Here is a 20,194-nt window from a genome sequence, read left to right as displayed (position 1 = left end):
ATTTAAGGTCTTAGAAGATATATTAGGTCTTAGAAGATATTGTAAAGGATATTCATTTGTCGGGATTTTTTAAGGTCTTATTTTTTGACTTTGAAACTATTTAGTGAGGCTGATGCCAAGCTAGAAAGTGAAAATGTTACCATTCACAGATAAATTTGAAATTTAATTACTATAACACAGCAGCAGGCATGAAGTTTACCTCAATTCAAATAAAGAAATGGCTCCATTTAAAAATAACTCCAGCCAATGACATTTACTAACTGTGTTTCTCTGGTGATAAACATTAGCATTGTTGAGTTTGGACAGATGCAATACTTTTAAAAAGTAAATTGTACACAATAAGTTTTTGTGTATGTGAGGCAACACTACTCCTTTAGCTTGCCAACATATTTCACATGGGTACTCCATCAACACCAAAACCAAAATCACTTAACTGTGTTTCAACAAGACTGGACTTGACCCTGAATGGCCTCTCTGCAAAAGGATCAGAATCACTGGTACATCAGTGTCTACCTAAGCAAAACTTCAAGAATGTTTGGAAATCCCATTATAATCAAGTCTAGCTGAAATCAATTTCCCTTCTATGTAATGTCACTATCAGTCTATTTGCATCAGCAAATCAAGCATATCACAGTGTCCATCTCTTTGCTCTTCTCCAATAGGCTTTCCCTTGTATTACTCAGTGCAGGAGAAAGATTTCTAGTGACAACTCCAAGGCTATAAGGCACTCAAATATATTCAGGTCTAGGTTCTTGAAAACTTCCCCAGTTAAAACTTAGCATAGAAAAACTTTCCTAGAGACAAGTTAACTGCACACCAGTCTTACTTTGAGAGCTATCCAGACACAGCAAACCTGCAAATAAAAAATCTGCAGGAGCTCTACAACTTCAGTTTTTTGTCAATGAATTTTGAACACTCATCATCCCAATCCTTTCAAAATAATATACAGAAAAAATACCATCTTTATACCTGAAATAGAGGAGACTTCTGAAAACAGATTTGTATCTATAGGATATCCTATAGGATAAACTGGGTTCTAGTCCAGGCTCTAAAACCGACTGGCTATGTAGCTTCCTACCAATATCCTTACCTTTCTGCATCTTCTTTTACTTTTTTTTTTTTTTTGTCATCCTGGAATCCTTTGAATTCATCCCTTTGAGTTCCTCAAAAGCCTCACTAGGTTAAAAGCGTCTTAGGCATAGGGATATTATAGAACCTAAGCTGTGTAAGTCCATCAAGCCAACATGCTTAATAGTGAAGAGTAGTCATGAAAAGGCATCAGGGTAATTTAACTAAGTACAATTCATGCTAACTAACCACTTCAATGAACCAGGCACTGTCTTAACCACTACCAAGTTATGTAACATTACAGATTATCTTCCTCTGGCACTCAAGGAATAAAAATCAAAATTTTCCCTATATTCTCTCAACTCCATATGCTTCTGCTACTGTACTACTAAGGTATTTTCAACAAAGAAGTACAACACCTTTCTGCTGATCTAGCGGATGTTTACCTGAATGATCAAAATACAGGCACCACTGTATAGCACCAGGTTATACACATGAGCTCTGGAGTCAGCTGTTTGGGGCTGAGTCCTGGCTTCATCTCTCTCTATGTGACCTTGAACTTGTTACTTAATGCATTTTTGTTTCTTCATCCATAAAATGGGAAATGTAATGACATCTAACTCATTTGATTTGTGTCAAAGTTTTAATACAGTATTTCATGTGAACCAATTAAAATAGAGCCAAGGACTTAAAAAGTACTCAATATACATTGGCTGCTATTCAAATATTTTAACTTTGCTTGGTACAAACAGCCACATGTATAGAGATAAGGTGAGCCAAGAGACAAAGAATTTTCCTCTGCTGCTGCTCTTGATTTTTCCTGTATATTTTAAGAACTTCTGTCATTTTATGCAAGTGTTTGAATTAACTTTCTTGGAGGGTGGGGGGGCAGATGGGAAGAAATGCTGTGTGTTTCACTTAGAACCTCTGATTTGCTTATCAAACTATTTCTCCTCTTCCCATCCTTGGACTTATCTTCCTATGCCAAAGAGCACTATCTATTTTGACTTCTCACTCTGTTTACAGGCTGGCGTGGGGAGCTTTTGAGTGCCTTACATTTTGTTTGAATGCACTTGGCAAATTGCTTACAGTCTGGCATTATTATCGCGAATGCATGCTACTGAGCTCACATACTGCATCTCCTCCAACTCCGGTTTCCTCTGTAAAGAGATCTAATTGATTCCCATTTCCTGTAGAGTACCCCATTAATCCACTTAGGACCACAGAGAAATAACACTGCCTTTCAGTCTATGAGCTCCTAATGAATTCACGCGAAGGAAGGACACCCAATTCAGCCCAGTCATTCACATACTCTGATGAATGAGAGCAAAATCCTTGAACTTAATTAAACCTTTAAAATTCAAAGTTGCACTCTCAACTGAACAAATCAATCTTCTTGGGTCAGTTTACACATATTAGTAAAAGAACCTAGCACATGCTCCCACACCCTGCTTTTCCTGCCCTACTCCTCCCAAATCAGACCGGTCCAAAGCCAGGGTTTATCTTAAGGCAGTTGTCCTGAAGAAACTGAGCAAACTATGGAAATGGAGAAACCTAGCACATTAGTAATTCTTAAATCATTTATAGACAATTTCATCCCTAAGTCTGTCATTTCCTAGATTATTGTAATAGCATGTAGAAATTGTACTATTGCTTTCATTCATGTTTTCATTCTTCAGCCTATCAACCAATAAATTAATCACTAATAATATGCATTCTTGAGGCATCTACAAGGCAATGCAGAGAAGAAAGAATATGATAGAAAGATAAATTTCTTTCTTTCTTTCTTTCTTTCTTTCTTTCTTTTTTTTTTTTTTTGAGATAGGGCCTCATTCTGTTGCCCAGGCTAGAGTTCAGTGGCATCATCATAGCTCACTGCAGCCTCAAACTCCTGGGCTCAAGCAATCCTCCTGCCTCAGCCTCCCAAGTAGCTGAGACTGCAGGCATGCATCACTATGAGGGCTAATTTTTCTATATTTTTGTGGAGATGAGGTCTACCTATATGTTGCTCAGGCTGGTCTGGAATTCCTGGGCTCAAGGGATCCTCCCACCTTGGCCTCTCAAAGTGCTGGGAGGCATTAATGACCATACCCAGTGCATCTTTTTCTTTTTAAGGATCCTTAATTAATTACATATAATAATCAACACACTCTCCCAAATAGTACACAGCTAAATGCTTTAAAAACTCCAAAGAGTGTAACAGCAGCACTGTTTATAATGGCCAAAATGTGGAAACCATCCAAATGCCCACCAACTGGTGAATGGATAAACAATATGTCATATCCATATAATGGAATACTATTACACAATAAAAAGAAACACACTACGGATATACACTACAACATAGATGAACCTCAAAAACATGCAAAGTGAAAGAAGCCATAAGGAAAAATCGATATATTATATAATTCCACTTATATGAAATGGCCAGAAATGTAAATTTAGAAAGGTAGAAAGTAGATTGGTAGTTGCCTAAAGCCTGGAGGTGTGAATAAAGAGTAGCTACAAATGGGCACAAGAAATATTTTTGTGATGATGGAAATGTTTTAATATTAGATTATGATGATGATAGGCTAAAAAAAAAGTACTAAAAAAATTATTGGCTGGGCTCAGTAGCACACTCCTGTAGTCCCAGCTACTCGTGAGGCTGAGGCAGGAGGATCACTTGAGCCCAGGAGTTCGAGACTAGCCTGGGCAACGTAGAAAGACCCTGTCTCTAAAAAAAAAATGAATAAATAAATAAATCATTAAGTGTACACTTAAAGCATGTAAAATTTATGACATGTAGATGATACCTCAGAAAGGTTGTTTAAAACATCAGAGAAAAGAAATCAGCGTAGGCTGGGATAGTCTGGGAATGCTATGTTGAAAAAGCTAATCTGGGCTCTGAAGGGTGGGTAGTATTAACGAGCAAAAATAGGAATATTTATATTAACATTTTAATCTTGCTGATAGGTGGATAATGAAGGCAAGATAATAGCTTCCATCCTTTCCAGACCCACCCTTGCCACAACCACGGGATGTACATTTCTTGAGGACAGTCTTTGTTTCTGTTCACTGTCGAATCCCAAATCACGCTAAGTGGCTCGCACATGGGAAGACCTTAAGAAAGATTTGTTGAATAATTCACTGACAAAATCCCTATGTTGCTTCTAGGAAAACACATTGAGTTAAATGGTTTTTCATGTATTTAAAAATGGTACATTCTGTTTGTTTGTTTGTTTTTCTTTCTCAGCAAACTCTTCCCCAGCAAACTCAACTGCAATGTTGTTGAAAATAGAAAACTGAGCATTGTATGTAAAGGTTTCTGTGTGTAGAAAACAATACCAGGAGACTGAGAGATATAAATTCTAAAACTCAAATCACAAAGTTTCTATCCACATATAAGAAGAATCAATTCTCTACAGTTTAAGAGAAGTGTCAACTGTTAAAGGTCGTAGGAAGCTTTAAATGGTCACTGATTTATAAACTCCTAAGGAAGGGGGTGGTGGTCCTATTCAACATATAGATGGTTACAGAAAGCTGTCAGATGATATAGTAGTTTCAGGAGAGACTGGAAATGATGCACAAGAAACCCAATTTATTTTTCCCTTTTCTACAACAGCAGAAAAATAGAGCAATTATCCACTACATAGCTCAGATCCAACTCCCATCTCTTAACTATAATACCCCCATAATCTGATCAGAATTATCCTTACATTGTGCATATCTTCACTTGGTCTCCTTCGATAATGAGAAAAAATATTTTTAAAAACCACTTAATTGCAGAATCTTATACTAAAATGTGTCATTTCTTTATCTGCAATAGGTCTAGCTGCTGCCTGTTCCTTTCGGTCTCCATAGCAACCACTAGAATTTAGGTTAGGGATCACGCCTTGTCTTCTACAACAGATATTTAATCTCTCTCTCTCTTTCTCTCTCTCTCATACACACACACCCCTTATATTTCCAGTCTTATTTCAGTTAAAATACAGTTTCATGATTCTTAACCACAATTTTCATGGCAACACTTTCTGACCTAGAATCCATGAAATCTCCTATTGAATGTCATTTCAAATCCAAACTCCTGAGACCAATTTCCTGATTTACATGTCACTGCTCCATTACTATGCTGTAATATCTCAATAACCCAGAACATCTACTTGAAACAAATCACTGTGCTACATCCGTATTCATTCTAACTATATAGAAAGACCATTTATAAAATAAATGTAAAGAACACAAAGAAAGAAAGAGATACAACTAAAACCCCTTCACCCACAACCCATTTTACAAAAAAGAACATCCTCATCCCCTTTCTCTCTGGCTCTGATCCCAGTCACTCGCACTTCCATGAGAGGTAACTAGTCCCGTGAATATTGTGTTTATCATTCTCTTGCTTTTCATTATACTTTTACCACAATAAAATTATACTCCTATTCATGTTTTATTTAGGTTTACATATTTTGAACTTATATAAATAAAATCACTCTGTATCTGTCCAGGATTTGCTTTTACTGCTCAACACATTCTGAAAGTTCTTTTTATCACTGAGCAGTATTTTCTATAGGAATACACCACAATTTATGTATCCATTCTGCTATGAGTGGACTGCTGAGTTTTTTGTATATTTTAATACAAACGATGCCACCACAAATGTTCCTGGGATACATGGACATGGCACACACACATGGGCACAGGAGTGGAATTGTTGGGTCATAGGTTGAGAGCATCTTCAACTAGGGAGGCAAGAACAAAACGTGTTCCAAAGATCCAGCAGTAAACTAAACTCTCATCAGCAGCAGATAAATGTTCTGGTGGCTGTATGTTTCCATATTCTCAGACTTTGTAATATCTCCCAATTACGTAGGATCAAATGTTTTTATTATCTGTGTTACAGTTGGTCTATTTCTGATCACTAATGATACTAAGCACATTTTTACATTTTTTGGCCATTCCAGTCTAAGCTTCAAATTTTTATATTTTGCCACTTTGTCATTTTTATTTTTTTCTAGAGGTTTGTAAAAGTATTTATAAATACATGATATTTTTACTTCTATGCATTGTCAGTAAGTTTTTCTAAGTTGTTGCTTATCTTTTTTCTTTCTTTCTGGAGTCTTTTGATAAAAAGAGGAGCTAAGATCAAAGGTGATAGAATCTATTCTTAATGATTTCTTTAATGGGGCTTTAGTATCATTTCTTTAAGAAATCTTCCTGTATTTATGACCTCGAAAATAGATTGTCCAAATCATCTTCTAATTTCTGAAACATTTTTTCCTTTCATGGTTAAGTCTTTTTTTTTTTTTTTTTTTTTGAGACAGAGTCTCACTCTGTTGCCCAGGCTAGAGTGAGTGCCGTGGCGTCAGCCTAGCTCACAGCAACCTCAAACTCCTGGGCTCAAGCAATCCTCCTGTCTCAGCCTCCCGAGTAGCTGGGACTACAGGCATGCACCACCATGCCCGGCTAATTTTTTTCTATATATATTTTTAGCTGTCCGTATAATTTCTTTCTATTTTTAGTAGAGATGGGGTCTCGCTCTTGCTCAGGCTGGTCTCGAACCATGGTTAAGTCTTTAATCCATGTGGAATGATTTTTTTATATGAGATGAGGTTTTTCTATGTGAATTATCAATTGTTCCATACCAGTTAGTTTAAAAAAGAGAGAGAAAGAAAATCCATACTGGTTCTCTCATATTGATTTCAAATACGTGAGGCTTTGTTTCTGGGTTCATTATGTTGTTTCACTGGCCAATTTGTGTGAGCCTGCACAAAGCCACATGGGCTTAATTATTGAAGTTTTATATTGAGTCTTAATATCTGACAAGGCCAAGTCCCTATGATTTGATGTTATTCTTCAAAAGTTTCTACTAAATCTGGCTCTTTTTTCCTCAAATACTCTTTTTTCCTCAAATACATTTGTGAATCAGCTGGTTGCATTCCACAGACAGACAAAAAATAAACTATAGGGATTTTGATTTCCATTATTCCATATATCAACCCATTGAGAATTGACATTTTAACTTTCTTGAGTCTTTCAATCAATGAAAAGGATTTATTTTCTATTTTTCTTTTAGTGTTTTAGGATAAATATATGTATACTTTTCACTATAAAAATTACATATCACTTTGTTGGATTTATTTTCTGCTTCTATACTTATTTTCTTCCTTCACTCTATTTTATTCTGTTGCCTTAAGTTGACTTCTTCATTTTCACACTACAATTATGTTACCTTATAAGTTTAGATCATTGTCATTCAGCCTTTCTTCTTTTCTAATGTAAATTTTTAAGATAATAAATATCTCTTTAAATAATGCTTTCACTACATCAAGCATATTTTATTATGTAGAATTTTCACTGTTGACAATATTATATAGAAATATATTCTATTTTCCTTTGCCATTTCTCTTCGATCTGAGTCACTTAGAAACGTTTGTTAGTTTTCAAAGATACGACTTTTTCACTTTTCTTTTTATTATTGATTTCTAACTTAATCACATTTTGATTACATTTCCTTCAAAGCTCAATATATCATCAAATATAATTTTTTTCGATGTGTATGAAAAAAGTGCATTTTGTAGTTTTAGTTACAATATTCTATAAGTGTTTATTAGTTTGAGCTTGTAATTGGGCTCTTTTAAACTTCTATGTGCTTAGTGATGTTGTTCTCTGCTTGAGTTACCAAACAATTAAAGGGATATGTTAATATTAATATATCTCTTTCATTGTTATTTTTGTATATTTCTCCTCATACTTCTATTTTTGCTTCATGCATTTCAATATTTTATATGCCTAGTGAATTAATCTCCAAGAATGCTTTTTAAAATAAAGTCAATTTTAACTGATATTAATATAGTCATACTTACCTTCTTTTGGATAGTATTTATCTGAGATATATTTTCCACCATTTTAGTTTCAAAAATCCTGTACCCTTATAATTTACCTGTGTTATGTTATAAAGGACTTAAAACTTTTTTAATATGGAACATTTATTCTACTTACTTTTATCTTTGATTTATGATATTTTTGGACTTATTTCTACATTTTTTTCTTTCTGCTTGTCTTATTTTTCTCTTCTTTCTTACATTTTCTTCCCCTCCCATGTACCAAATAGTTTAATAATATTCACTTTTGCCTATACTTTTAGTGTATTTACTCCATAAATTTTAAGATGAACACTTTATTTATGAGTCAAAATTTGATCTATAGTCCTTCCTCTAGAATTATATAAGGTCTTTATAACAATTTAAATACAATGATGTCTCTGAGCTTTTGGGATTCTTTCTTATTTGTTTTTCTTAAGTTTGTGGACATTTTGCTCCCCAGAATCAAGAGTCCATATTCTGCAAAGTCTAGAACTTTCTTTAAATTCTTTCAGAGTCTAAGACTCTAAAAGAAGAAATTTCCAAATAGAAGCTGACTGACAGTTTTATACATAAGAAAGTACCCTGCAAAGCCTTTAGTTAGAATTGTGTAATGTTGGATACCTTACCATCAGGGATAATAATCCACCAAACATAGAAGGTGGTCATTGGATTTCCCTTGCATGTAGGCCAAATATGCTAATGATAAAGTAAACTTCTCTTGGTGACAATTATTGATAAATACACCTCTAATAGCAAAGTATCTTATAGACATTACCAGTAGCTGGTTCTCCTCCCGGAATAGGCTCCTGTACTATTGATATTAGGTGGGACTATGCAACTTGCTTTGCCTCACCTAACAAAACACAAGTAGGAGTTGCCTGTGTAACTTCTCATTGGAAGTGTACAATTTTTCATGCTCTCTGTCCCAGACTCTTTGACCAAGGTGGCATGTTGCACATGATGCAACCACAGAATGATGGTGTCTCCATTAGCTCAGATCACTAAGGAAGCTGCCTAGAAAACAGTTGCCAGACCCACAGCAAACAGCATTATAAAGGAATAACTGTATTGACACAGGGGCTTTGGCATTGTCCATTACTGCAGTATAATTTAGCCAAATCTAACTAATAATATATTTAACTTAATTTTCATTGTATGAGCCAAAGCAGATACTATTTTTTTCCATATTAAATATAAGGTCACTGAAACACAGCAAAACTATGTTGCATTCTAAGGTCATCCAATTTTAAGTATCAAGACCTGGAAGTGAATTTCCCTTATAAATAAAATATAAGACATATATAAGCAATTAAATTAATAATACTTTATTTCATTAGAGCCCAATATAACTCTTATTTAACACTTCATTAAAAATTTGTAAAATGAATTCTCCATTGTAATACTTACTTGGAACTATAAATTCTATTTCTTCTGACATAGCGACTCCTAGTTTATTAGAAGCAAAGCAGCGGTATTTCCCTTGAAAGTGAGATATATGACCTTCATTCGGGATCTTGAATGTTCCTGAATTGTTAAATACAATTATCCGAGGGTCAGAGAGATCAAAAGTCTTGTCATCCTTAGTCCATGTAAATCTATAAGACAAAACTAAAGTTAATAATCATGAAAAAATAATCATTTCTTAATTTTAAAGTATTTATAAACAAATGCACAAAAGTGATAAAACCAAGATTTATGGTAAAAAATATATACATATTTGACAAATGAGAGAATAAAATTTAAGGTAAATTTTGTAAATTTAAGGTAAGTTTAATTTTGTTTTTAATTAAAGTTATTTTTAAATATTTTAATTAAAAAGGTAATGCAGGATTATTGCTAATATTTTTGAGACTGCAATGAATATAATGTATATAATTTCTGTTTGTGTGTGTGTATGTGTAAAGAACTCACTCAAAACCCAAAAGCACACAAGCCAAATACTATTAAATTTCCTCATAATTCCTACCATAATTTTATACTTATTTGTCACATATTTGAGACCATACTGAATATGTCATTTTGCCAATTGATTTTTAGAGTTAACTAAATGCTACTAAAGACAATTTTATGACTACATTATTTTCTTTTATATGGTTATTATTTTAATTATTTAACCATTTTAATAGTTTCTCTTTTATGACCTTTTATGTTTATATTGTGATAAACAATGTACATATTTGTGTTTTGGGGACTTGTCCAAATATGTCTTTATGCCAATTTCTTAGAAATGAGATCATTAGAAAAATAATGTAAGGAATTTTTATAGTTTTGATAAATGTTGCAGAACTATATTCCAGAAAAAAAATATGCATAGTTAAATCCCTGCCCCAGTATGCTAGAATGTCGGTTCTATGGACAGTGATGTAAATAGCCTTGTTAAATTTTTATCAATCTAATAGACAAATAATGATTTACCACGTAGTTTGACTTAGTATTTTATATAAGAATTACCCATGTAAGTTGAGGTGTATTTTAGGACTTCATATTCTTACATAATCTCTCTGATTTTTCTTCCAACAAGAATAACAAGCCTTCATCGGACATATATTTTCATTAGGAGTATGCATGCCCAACAACCCTCCCAATTTCTTTTACTTCTCTCTGTGTGTTTTATTTCTTAATAGTGATGAATGTATGTTATTATCTTTTGACATGGTAATTCAGTTAATGTATATCATGATATTGATGATCTATATACATAATGATTAAATAAGTTTTTCTTTATTCCATTATAATTCTATGCATATTTTCATACATTGATTGAATATATTCTATTTAGTAAAAATACATAAATAATGAGAATTTAATGTTAATGATTCACTAATAATGATTTTTTAAATATGAAATTATTGGGCAATAAAAATGTTAGTCACAATACAATTTAAAATAATCAATTTTCAGTAAGTGTGTATCTTTTTAATGAATATAAAATAATCATGCAGGTCAATAAAAGCATTTAGCTTTGCTTTCCATTTCAGAATCACCCAGAATTTTAGTATCTGAAATTCTTCCAACAGCTTCTTTCTCCTCACTTCCAATATGTCCACATTTCTTTCTCCCTCCCAAAACATAAAAGGCATTTTGAAAAAGCTCATCAGTGATTATGAGCACCTAGAGTTATAATTATTTAATTAATAAAACAATACTTGATAGTAATATTAACATACCATGCATATATTAATAGTATTATGCCATCTGTGATAATAATATTTCTATGACAACTTAAAAAAATCAAATAACCTATTCATAGAGTAACGTGTCAAATTTAAAGACGTGCAATAATAAATATGTATAGGATGTTGTTTATAAATGTGTTAACTTTGGTTTAATGCTACTTTCACTAAGTAGAATAAAAGATCTACTTTTTAGCTACCTTGTTACCTGTAGGGTAAGGAATTGTTGAGTATTTCTACTCAAAGTATTGCCAAAGACTGCTCTAAGTATTTAACATAAGACATGTTGGTTTATGGCAAAACTAAATTCAACTGGAAGAAGAACAGATACAAAATAATCAAACTTTATTTTTATGGACATGGATATTATTCACCTCTAAACCCTTAGCTTGAAGCATGTGTCCAACAAGCTTATGATGGTCAGAATAAAAAGTTGCATAAAGAACAGCATATATTTAAAGAGTCACTTAGCTTGAAGGAATACTTACGTGGGTTCTGGGTTTCCTTTTGCTTCACATTCAATTTGAAAATACTCATCAAAGGGAAAGGCAACCTGCACTTTTGACTGTTTTATGATTGTTGGAACCTGTTGAACTAAATATTAAAATATGTACTTAACACACTATATAAAAACTGGGCAAAACTGATTTAGTTATAACAGAAACCATTTAAACCTACTTTCTATACTGATAAGTGAACAAATGACACAAGGTTGAAAATCACAGAACAAATATGACTTCCTCTTTGTAACATGTATTTACTTCTAAGGAACACACTTCACTGCCATCATTTCATGTTGTCATATACATTAATTTTATGTAAACCCAGAAAAATGGAAAAATTTTCAAGCAAAAGAAAAATTGTTGTATCATCACAACTTTAAAATATCAGTGAAATTACCAGCATTCGGTGTATGCTGACATGCATCTGCATTTTTACGTAATTCAGTTATTTTGAAAGTTATGTTTATAGTTTTTCATGCTTCTATATAGACATGATAACTAATTTACTACTTTTACGTTATTTCTTCCCATTGATATGGTATCACTTATTTGATAATTCTCCTATTAGTGAACATTAGAATGTTTTCTATTTTTTCTTTCCAGGTAACATGTATTTCAATGGATGTCCTTGATTACAGACTTTTCCTTTATTGAATTGCTGATTTATGATAAATTTCTAGGCATGTACACAAATGGTAATGACTCTAGATAAATGCTAAAACCATTTCGCCAAGGGATAGTTGCCACAAATAACACACGAGTACATAGTCCTCCATATCCTTGCTACCACTGAACACCAGAATTTAAAAATGATAAGATATTTTATTAATTACTACAAAGGAAAAGATAAGTTTCCCATTCTCTTTATTTTTATTCCATGTATTGCATTAGTTAATAAATATTTTTCCATGAAGTATATTTGCCATTTCTTATTTATACATTTTTCTTTTATATCTTTTACCTTTCTTTCTTTCTTTCTTTCTTTCTTTTTTTTTTTTTAGCAATCCTCCCTCCTCAGCATCCCAAATACCCAAGTAGCTGGGACCAGAGGTGTGCTGTCACAGCCAGCTAATTTTTTTTTTTTTCCAGTTTTTTTAAAGACAGGGCCCTTTGCTGCCCAGGCTGGTCTCAAACTCAAGCAATCCTCCTGCCTCGGCCTCCCAAAGCACTGGGGTTACAGGCTTGAGTCACTGCAACCAGCTGGTTTTATATCTTTTCTCATTTATTTATTAGGAGCTTGACTTGTCTTCTTTTTTTCCCTGTAGAATTCAACCTACTACTTACTATTATTAATAAGATAGTACCTAATATATAATGTGGTTTTTGTTATTGTTAGTAGAGTCTTCAAATTCAAAATATCCCCTCCTCTTGTGACACACTCCGCTAAGTGTTTGATAAGTAATGTTCAAGACAAATAAAATTTTAAAAAGTAGGAAGTGATTTTGTCTCTCACCTAGTCAACCAGCTAGACCACATTCCTGAGAATCATGACTATAAAATAAATGTGGTAAGGCTGAAAATACTAACTTGGATTGTTTTGAAATAAGACATAAATCATGATAAATCATGATGTATATAGAAATCCATTGCCAATGAGCACTCAATATTTTTCAAATGGAGACATTCCTATTTAGTAAAGTTCTTAGTAACTCTAATAAGGAGACAAGATTGGATTCATAAAGAAATGCAAACTGTTCAACAGCCAGGACCTCACTTTGGCAAACATGTTTTGAGAAAAGCAATTTGCAGACCAACACAGAGCCTGTTTAAATAGTAATATTGCACAGAGTTAGGAATAGGGCTCTACTATCTGTGACATTGGGCCAGGCCCTAAACCACTTTCTGTTTTCTCATTTGTAGTATTAAGGATTCAGTCTAGCTAAGTTGTTCTCAAATATTTTGATCACAGGACTCCTTTACAGTCTTAAAAGTTATAAGATACCCCAAGGAGCTTTTGTTCATGTGGGTTATATCTAACAATGTTTAGTATAATAGAAATAAGACCTGAAAAATCTTTAAAATATGTACTCACAAATCCATTTAAAATAATCCTATAATAAGTTAAAATAAATCACATATTTTATGAAAACCACTAAATATAATGAGGAGAGTGGCATTAGTTTACATTATTGTGGAGCTCTGTAATTTCTTAAGAAAAGGGAGCTAGGTTCTCATATCTGCTTCTGCATTCATTCTGTTGCAAAATGTGTATTTGTTGATATGTAGTTGAAAAAGATGGGAAATTTTATTGTCCTTTCTGATGACTGTGGATATTCTTCTTGGATAGTACACCAAGACTCAACAAGTGGTGGCTTCTTACATGTTTATTGCAATGTAGAACCTGAAACCTATCAATAAACTTTTCATATTCTCTTATGTTAAACTATTTTACTTACGAGTTTTCTTAACATATGCATGATTTTGTAACATCATGCAGTGGTCATTTGGAAAAAAATGTTGGTTCCCTGGTTATGCAGATCTTCCAAATATTGATGTATTTCATTATAAAATATTGAAAAAAATCACATTTGTTAATATTACCACTGATCTAAGAATAGAAGTCTTATTGGGAAGCTTTCAAGCTCACAGTGGAGAACATAAGTTTCCCAAAATTCTAAGTTTTGCTTGAACACTCAAGATTTTATCACTGACAACATAATATGTTGTCAGTTTTTTATCTTAAAAGTGATGGGCTCATTTGGTCAACTTTCAGGAAAATATCTGCCTTATAACTGAGCAACTGTAATTGGTTTATCAGTCATAACTTTCAAGTAAAGACAGTGTCCAGTTTGAGACTCAAGCAAGGATACCACCAAGAAATAGAACTAATCATCTTACTTTGATACATAGAAGAATTAGTTTATGTCTATTTCCTGTTTCATCCCAATATTATTCAAGGGTATGTATTCAAGGGTGGAGAATTAATAAAATCAATAATATTTAACTGTTTAAACAATTACAATATTAAGCAAAACTGGTTTTATTTTGTTTTTTGTGTTTTTTACTCTGAGTATATGGCCACTAAGAATACCTTGAGTACTAGTACAGTTTGGTGTCAACGCCTTGATCTGTGTTAGAGCAACAGCAGTTTTACCACCATAGCTTTTGTGTCATCAGTGAAAATGACAACACATTGAAAAAATGGTATCTTAAAATTATTATGAAAAAAGTTTGACTTCATGGACCATCTGAATGTATCTCAGGGACCCCAAGAGGTCCACAAACTACATTTTGAGCATTGACAGCCTGCCAAGAATAATAAACAAATGCCCTTTCCAATCATAAAATTTCTTTTGTATTTTCTACTTTTACTAATAAATCTGATAAGTGAGTTTCAGTAGCTAATGGATATCGGTTCAAGTTCAGTCTGTATTTGTTGGATATTCATAAACATTTTAGTAACATGCAAACAACAGCCATATCTTCATTGATATTTACCTTGTTTCTGATTACTCTTATTTCTAAGCAGAGCAGGTCTTGAGCTTATTGCAAATTCATATTATTTAAATTTTATTACAGTTGTAAATGGTGAGGGATGATGCACAATAGCAACAGTCCCTAAGATATCAGCTAATAACTTGTGAACAACTTGTTTATTAGAACATTATTCTTTCTTAAATTTGCTAAGGTTGTAAAGGCTCAGCAATAATTAATTATTCAGGGAATGGAGCTAATAACCTTTGGGTATTTATAAGAATATATATTCTGCATTATAAATCCTTTCCTCTATAATTAGGCCAATTACAGAGACACCAGACTCGTTGACATTCAAATTAGATACCTGCCTTGGTTGCATTTCCTAGTGAGTGCTCTGGAGTACTGAAATAAATGAATAATATGCAGTTGTTCTGAAAACATGTCATTAATATTTTATAACAATTGTTGTCTAAGGACATTACAGCACGAAAATGCATAAGTAACTGAGACAACCAGAATAAAAATATGTGCCATGGATTAATACAAAATTTCACATCCTTCACCACTGGCAAACAAAGTGAGGAATGATGAAGAGTAAATGTATTATACATGTCAGAGAATATGGTCAGGAGTCTCAATAAAGGACCTCAGTGGCACCTTTGTTGCTACTGGGAAGAAAATGTGAAATTATTAACCCCCTTTTCAAAAGATAACCAAGAATCTTACTTTCAACTTGGCATTGCATACTCAAACCAAAAGAATTCACTAAAGATGAAGATACTTCACCATCTTGACCAGAATTTGTGCAACTAGGCTGGTCAGTGATGAAATGGGATATGTTATGCATAGGCTGAAAGATTTCACCTCAATGTGAAGAGAACTTTAAGGTTGTAGATCTGTCTGGAATTCCTTAAGAAATAGGAATATTGAAACAGAGGCTTAATCATCTGTTAAAGACAGCAGAGAAGGGATTCTTACCTGGGCTTACTGAACTACTAGTGCAGGGCTTCCCAAAGTGTGTGACATGAAATTGCTCCAGAAAGTAATTTAAGGTGGCCCTCAGAGACAGTTTTAAAACACACTGTATTAAACAATTAGAGGGTTGTTTCTTTTTCTATTCACAGTCTGTCTGAGTACTTCAAAAAGAAAGTTTCAGCTTAGTGTTAGCACTTCTCTAACATTTATTAAATTTTCTAAAATCAGTATTATTTCCCTAGAATTTAGATGATTTACAAAGATCATTTCCAATGCTAAGATTCTAATAAATACCCAATTCCTCTAATATTCTGACTCTCCAAATTATATATGGAAGAGACATTAAGGATTATTCTTGAACTATATGGATAAAAATTTTTTAATAACTTCTCAAGGATCTTTTAGATTCCATGTGCTTATAATACAAAAAATTCCCTAAATCCCTATACTATAGTTCTGATATACTATTACATAAATTGTGTTTTCAGATGCATTATTGTTGAACTATTAATTACTATAACTTGTTCAAACTAATTTCTGATGATTAAAAATCTGCACACATTTTTACTAACATGTTAAAATATATATTTCCATAAGACTACTAACTAAACTTTGTTATGAATTCACACTATCTAGATTTTGGGAGTTGATATCATCTATACTTTTCATTGTAAAATGGCTTTTTATTATTTTTCTAATTCATTGTTTTCATTGTTAAATGTATAATCATTTTGAAAAAAAATACAAAGTTTATTCAGTTCTTTTTTGTCATAATTGGTTAAATGCCAGTAATTTTCTGAATCATAATTCTCTCTAAAATAAACTTAAGTATATAAAAGTAAAAGCAGTTTGTAATATTGCAGATGATCCTAGACATATGGAAAAATACCACTTGATTTATAGTTTATATTTCTCATTATGTGCTTAGTTTACATGAGAGACAAAGAACCTGAGCTGTAAAATAATTATAACAGCCAAATATGAGCCATCCAAAAAATGAAAAAGGCAGACATGATTTCTGATGACAGATTCCTGGAAAATATATAAAAATATGCTAGAAAAGTCACAACCTCATTCCACAAGTGTTCTACTTAAAAATCAAAATGCAAATATAAAATTTCATAAATAAGTATTGAATGCTGTTACTTTACCTGAGGGTGGTATTTCAATTGCCGCTGAGAATCTTAGGAGGAAAATTAGAGATATGATTAATCCTCTTCCACTTAAAAGCATCTCCATTGCTCTTCAGAAAGGAGACAACCCAGAAAGAATGAAAATCTTAACGTCTCCTCTTACTTTTGGTTGAAAGCTGAGGAGACTGTAGTTAACCTGGAAACTCAAAAAACAAACAGAATAACATTTTGGTTCATAAACTCTCAAATATCAACATATCATGAATTAAATACGTTTTTCTGTTTGGCAGCATTTTTTCTTTTTATGAAACTGTTCTCTAATAACATCACATAAATAAAATTAGTTTTCCCCCTTTACATGTAAAATAAAGAAGAATGAATATACACTATATAGTAAACCATAAAATATTCCAGTGAATCATATTTGTAAGTCTGAGGAAGTTTTACTTGGAAGGCATGCTAGTATACACTAATAAGTGTTAATGGCTAAGAGAATGACTTCATTTAGTTAATTTCATTCAAAAGGTGACTCTTTTTCAATCAGTTCTTTATATCAGTCATCTAACCCAGTTGAGTCATTAAGGATCATAAATATGTATCTTTAATTTTTCTTGTGAAATAACTTTTCATGTTGCATATTTCATACTAATAGAAGATGGATAGTTCTAGGATGATATATGGAAGGGAAAAATAAAGAACAAATGATTAAGGCCAAGCCATTTTCATTAAAATTTATAAATGTAGGCTTGGTTCCAGCAGAAAATAAAGCCATTAGTTTCTTCTCATTTAAAGAGAATGTGAGGAGAGGAAGATGGCGGAGTAGCGGTGACTGCTCGGATCTGCGCTCCGGCGACGAACCGTGGATCCAGACCTGCCACAACGCTAGAGGACCGCTCCCACACAGGAACAGCGGTGTGAATCCACGGAGAATCAGCGTGGGACAAACAGAGCGAGTGAGGTCTGAGGTGAACAGAAATTTAGATCGCGGAACTCTGCGGAAGGCGCGGAACAGACAGTAGCCAGCGGAGCGCAGGCGGCTGCGCCCGCCCCCAGGTGGGGCGGGGGCAGTCTTTAGGAAAAGCGGCTTGCGCTCCTCACTGACCTCCACCCCCAATTGCTTGGAGACCCCCTCTCAAGCCAGAGCAGAATCTCCGAGCGAGACGTAGGGCATTGCAGACAGGAGGCTTTTTCGGGAGAATAGCTTGGAACCTGGGAAGTCTCGGCTGAGACAGTCCTTAGCGAGAAGGGACGGACCTGTGCCAGGGGGGAGGGGCACGATCAATCCCCGATCAGCGAATTGCGCTGTACCTCTGCGCTACTTTTGTCGGTGGTTCTTCAGCCGGTGGCCCCCGGCGGCTTTGCCCGCCAAACCCCCCGGCAGCGGCGGTCCCTGGTCTCTGCCTGCCGGGGAGCCGGTCCCCCTCCGACCCCGGAGCGCTGCGGGCGCCATCTTGAAAGCAAAGTCGGAACCGCTCGGGAGCCATAAGGTGCCCAGCAGCTCTCTCTCCCCGGCGCCCCCCGCTGGTCTCTGGGCCCGCGCCATCTCCGCCGGCGGCACTCGGCGTGAAGGGGCGGAGCTGCGCTAAGACTTAAAATAAACACTGAGTTGCCGCTCCGGAACCAACGGAGCGGGCGTGAAGGGGCGGAGCTGCGCTAAGACGTAAAATAAACACTGAGTTGCCGCTCCGGAACCAACGGAGCCGGCGTGAAGGGGCGGAGCTGCGCTAAGACGTAAAATAAACACTGAGTTGCCGCTCCGGAACCAACGGAGCCGGCGTGAAGGGGCGGAGCTGCGCTAAGACGTAAAATAAACACTGAGTTGCCGCTCCGGAACCAACGGAGCCGGCGTGAAGGGGCGGAGCTGCGCTAAGACGTAAAATAAACACTGAGTTGCCGCTCCGGAACCAACGGAGCCGGCGTGAAGGGGCGGAGCTGCGCTAAGACTTAAAATAAACACTGAGTTGCCGCTCCGGAACCAACGGAGCCGGCGTGAAGGGGCGGAGCTGCGCTAAGACGTAAAATAAACACTGAGTTGCCGCTCCGGAACCAACGGAGCCGGCGTGAAGGGGCGGAGCTGCGCTAAGACGTAAAATAAACACTGAGTTGCCGCTCCGGAACCAACGGAGCCGGCGTGAAGGGGCGGAGCTGCGCTAAGACTTAAAATAAACACTGAGTTGCCGCTCCGGAACCAACGGAGCCGGCGTGAAGGGGCGGAGCTGCGCTAAGACGTAAAATAAACACTGAGTTGCCGCTCCGGAACCAACGGAGCCGGCGTGAAGGGGCGGAGCTGCGCTAAGACGTAAAATAAACACTGAGTTGCCGCTCCGGAACCAACGGAGCCGGCGTGAAGGGGCGGAGCTGCGCTAAGACTTAAAATAAACACTGAGTTGCCGCTCCGGAACCAACGGAGCCGGCGTGAAGGGGCGGAGCTGCGCTAAGACGTAAAATAAACACTGAGTTGCCGCTCCGGAACCAACGGAGCGGGCGTGAAGGGGCGGAGCTGCGCTAAGGCGCAAAAACACGATCATTGAGCCGCTGAACTGTATACTTCAGAATTGTGTATCCCTTCGTTTAGTGATGCGTTGTGGTGTTGTGTAGCTCTGTTTTTGTTCTTTTGTGTTTGTGCTTTCGCTGTTTCTGGGTTAGGCCTATTTGTGTTATTTGTTAGTTTAGTTTTTGTTTTTGTCTTTGTTTTTTTTTTATTTTTATTTTTTTTATTTTTTTTATTTTTTATTTTTTTATTTTTTTATTTTTATTTTATTTTTTTTTTTATTTTTTTATTTTTTTTTTTTTCTTTTTTTCCTCTTCTCTTCTCCTTTTCTTTTCTCTTTCCTTTTCTTCTCCTTCTGTTCTTTCTTTTCACTTCTTTTCTTTTCTTTTCTTTTCTTTTTTCTTTTTCCTTATTTCTTCTCTCTTTTTGCCTTCTAACTGGGAACCCACGCTGAGCTTGGGAACGGGCCAGGCCCCTGGCTCTGGTACATACCGGAACCTGAGTAGTCACTCCCAACGCCGGCGATCTACGGGCGCGCAATAGCCATCTTGGGGCCCACAGCCAAGTCACTGCGGAGCAATAGGGTGCCAAG

General features: G+C 35.2%; 1 protein-coding gene across 3 annotated transcripts in view; it reads right to left on the bottom strand.

Annotated features, from left to right (window-relative positions):
* Positions 1–17,217, bottom strand: part of CHL1 (cell adhesion molecule L1 like) — a 74,583-nt gene extending 57,366 nt beyond the window's left edge. For all 3 annotated transcript variants that reach the window (XM_069473826.1, XM_069473828.1, XM_069473827.1), the window contains exons 1-3: positions 17,130–17,217; positions 11,572–11,677; positions 9,318–9,505 (exon numbers count right to left, since the gene is read on the bottom strand). In XM_069473826.1, the coding sequence (XP_069329927.1) occupies positions 9,318–9,505; positions 11,572–11,677; positions 17,130–17,217 (382 nt within the window). The remainder of the gene's footprint in view (positions 1–9,317; positions 9,506–11,571; positions 11,678–17,129) is intronic.
* Between the last annotated feature and the right edge of the window lie 2,977 nt (positions 17,218–20,194).

Source organism: Eulemur rufifrons, chromosome 7 (assembly GCF_041146395.1).
Source record: "Eulemur rufifrons isolate Redbay chromosome 7, OSU_ERuf_1, whole genome shotgun sequence".
NCBI classification, from domain to species: domain Eukaryota; kingdom Metazoa; phylum Chordata; class Mammalia; order Primates; family Lemuridae; genus Eulemur; species Eulemur rufifrons.
Note: the sequence above shows the minus strand (reverse complement) of the source record. Positions and strands in the feature narration are given on the sequence as shown.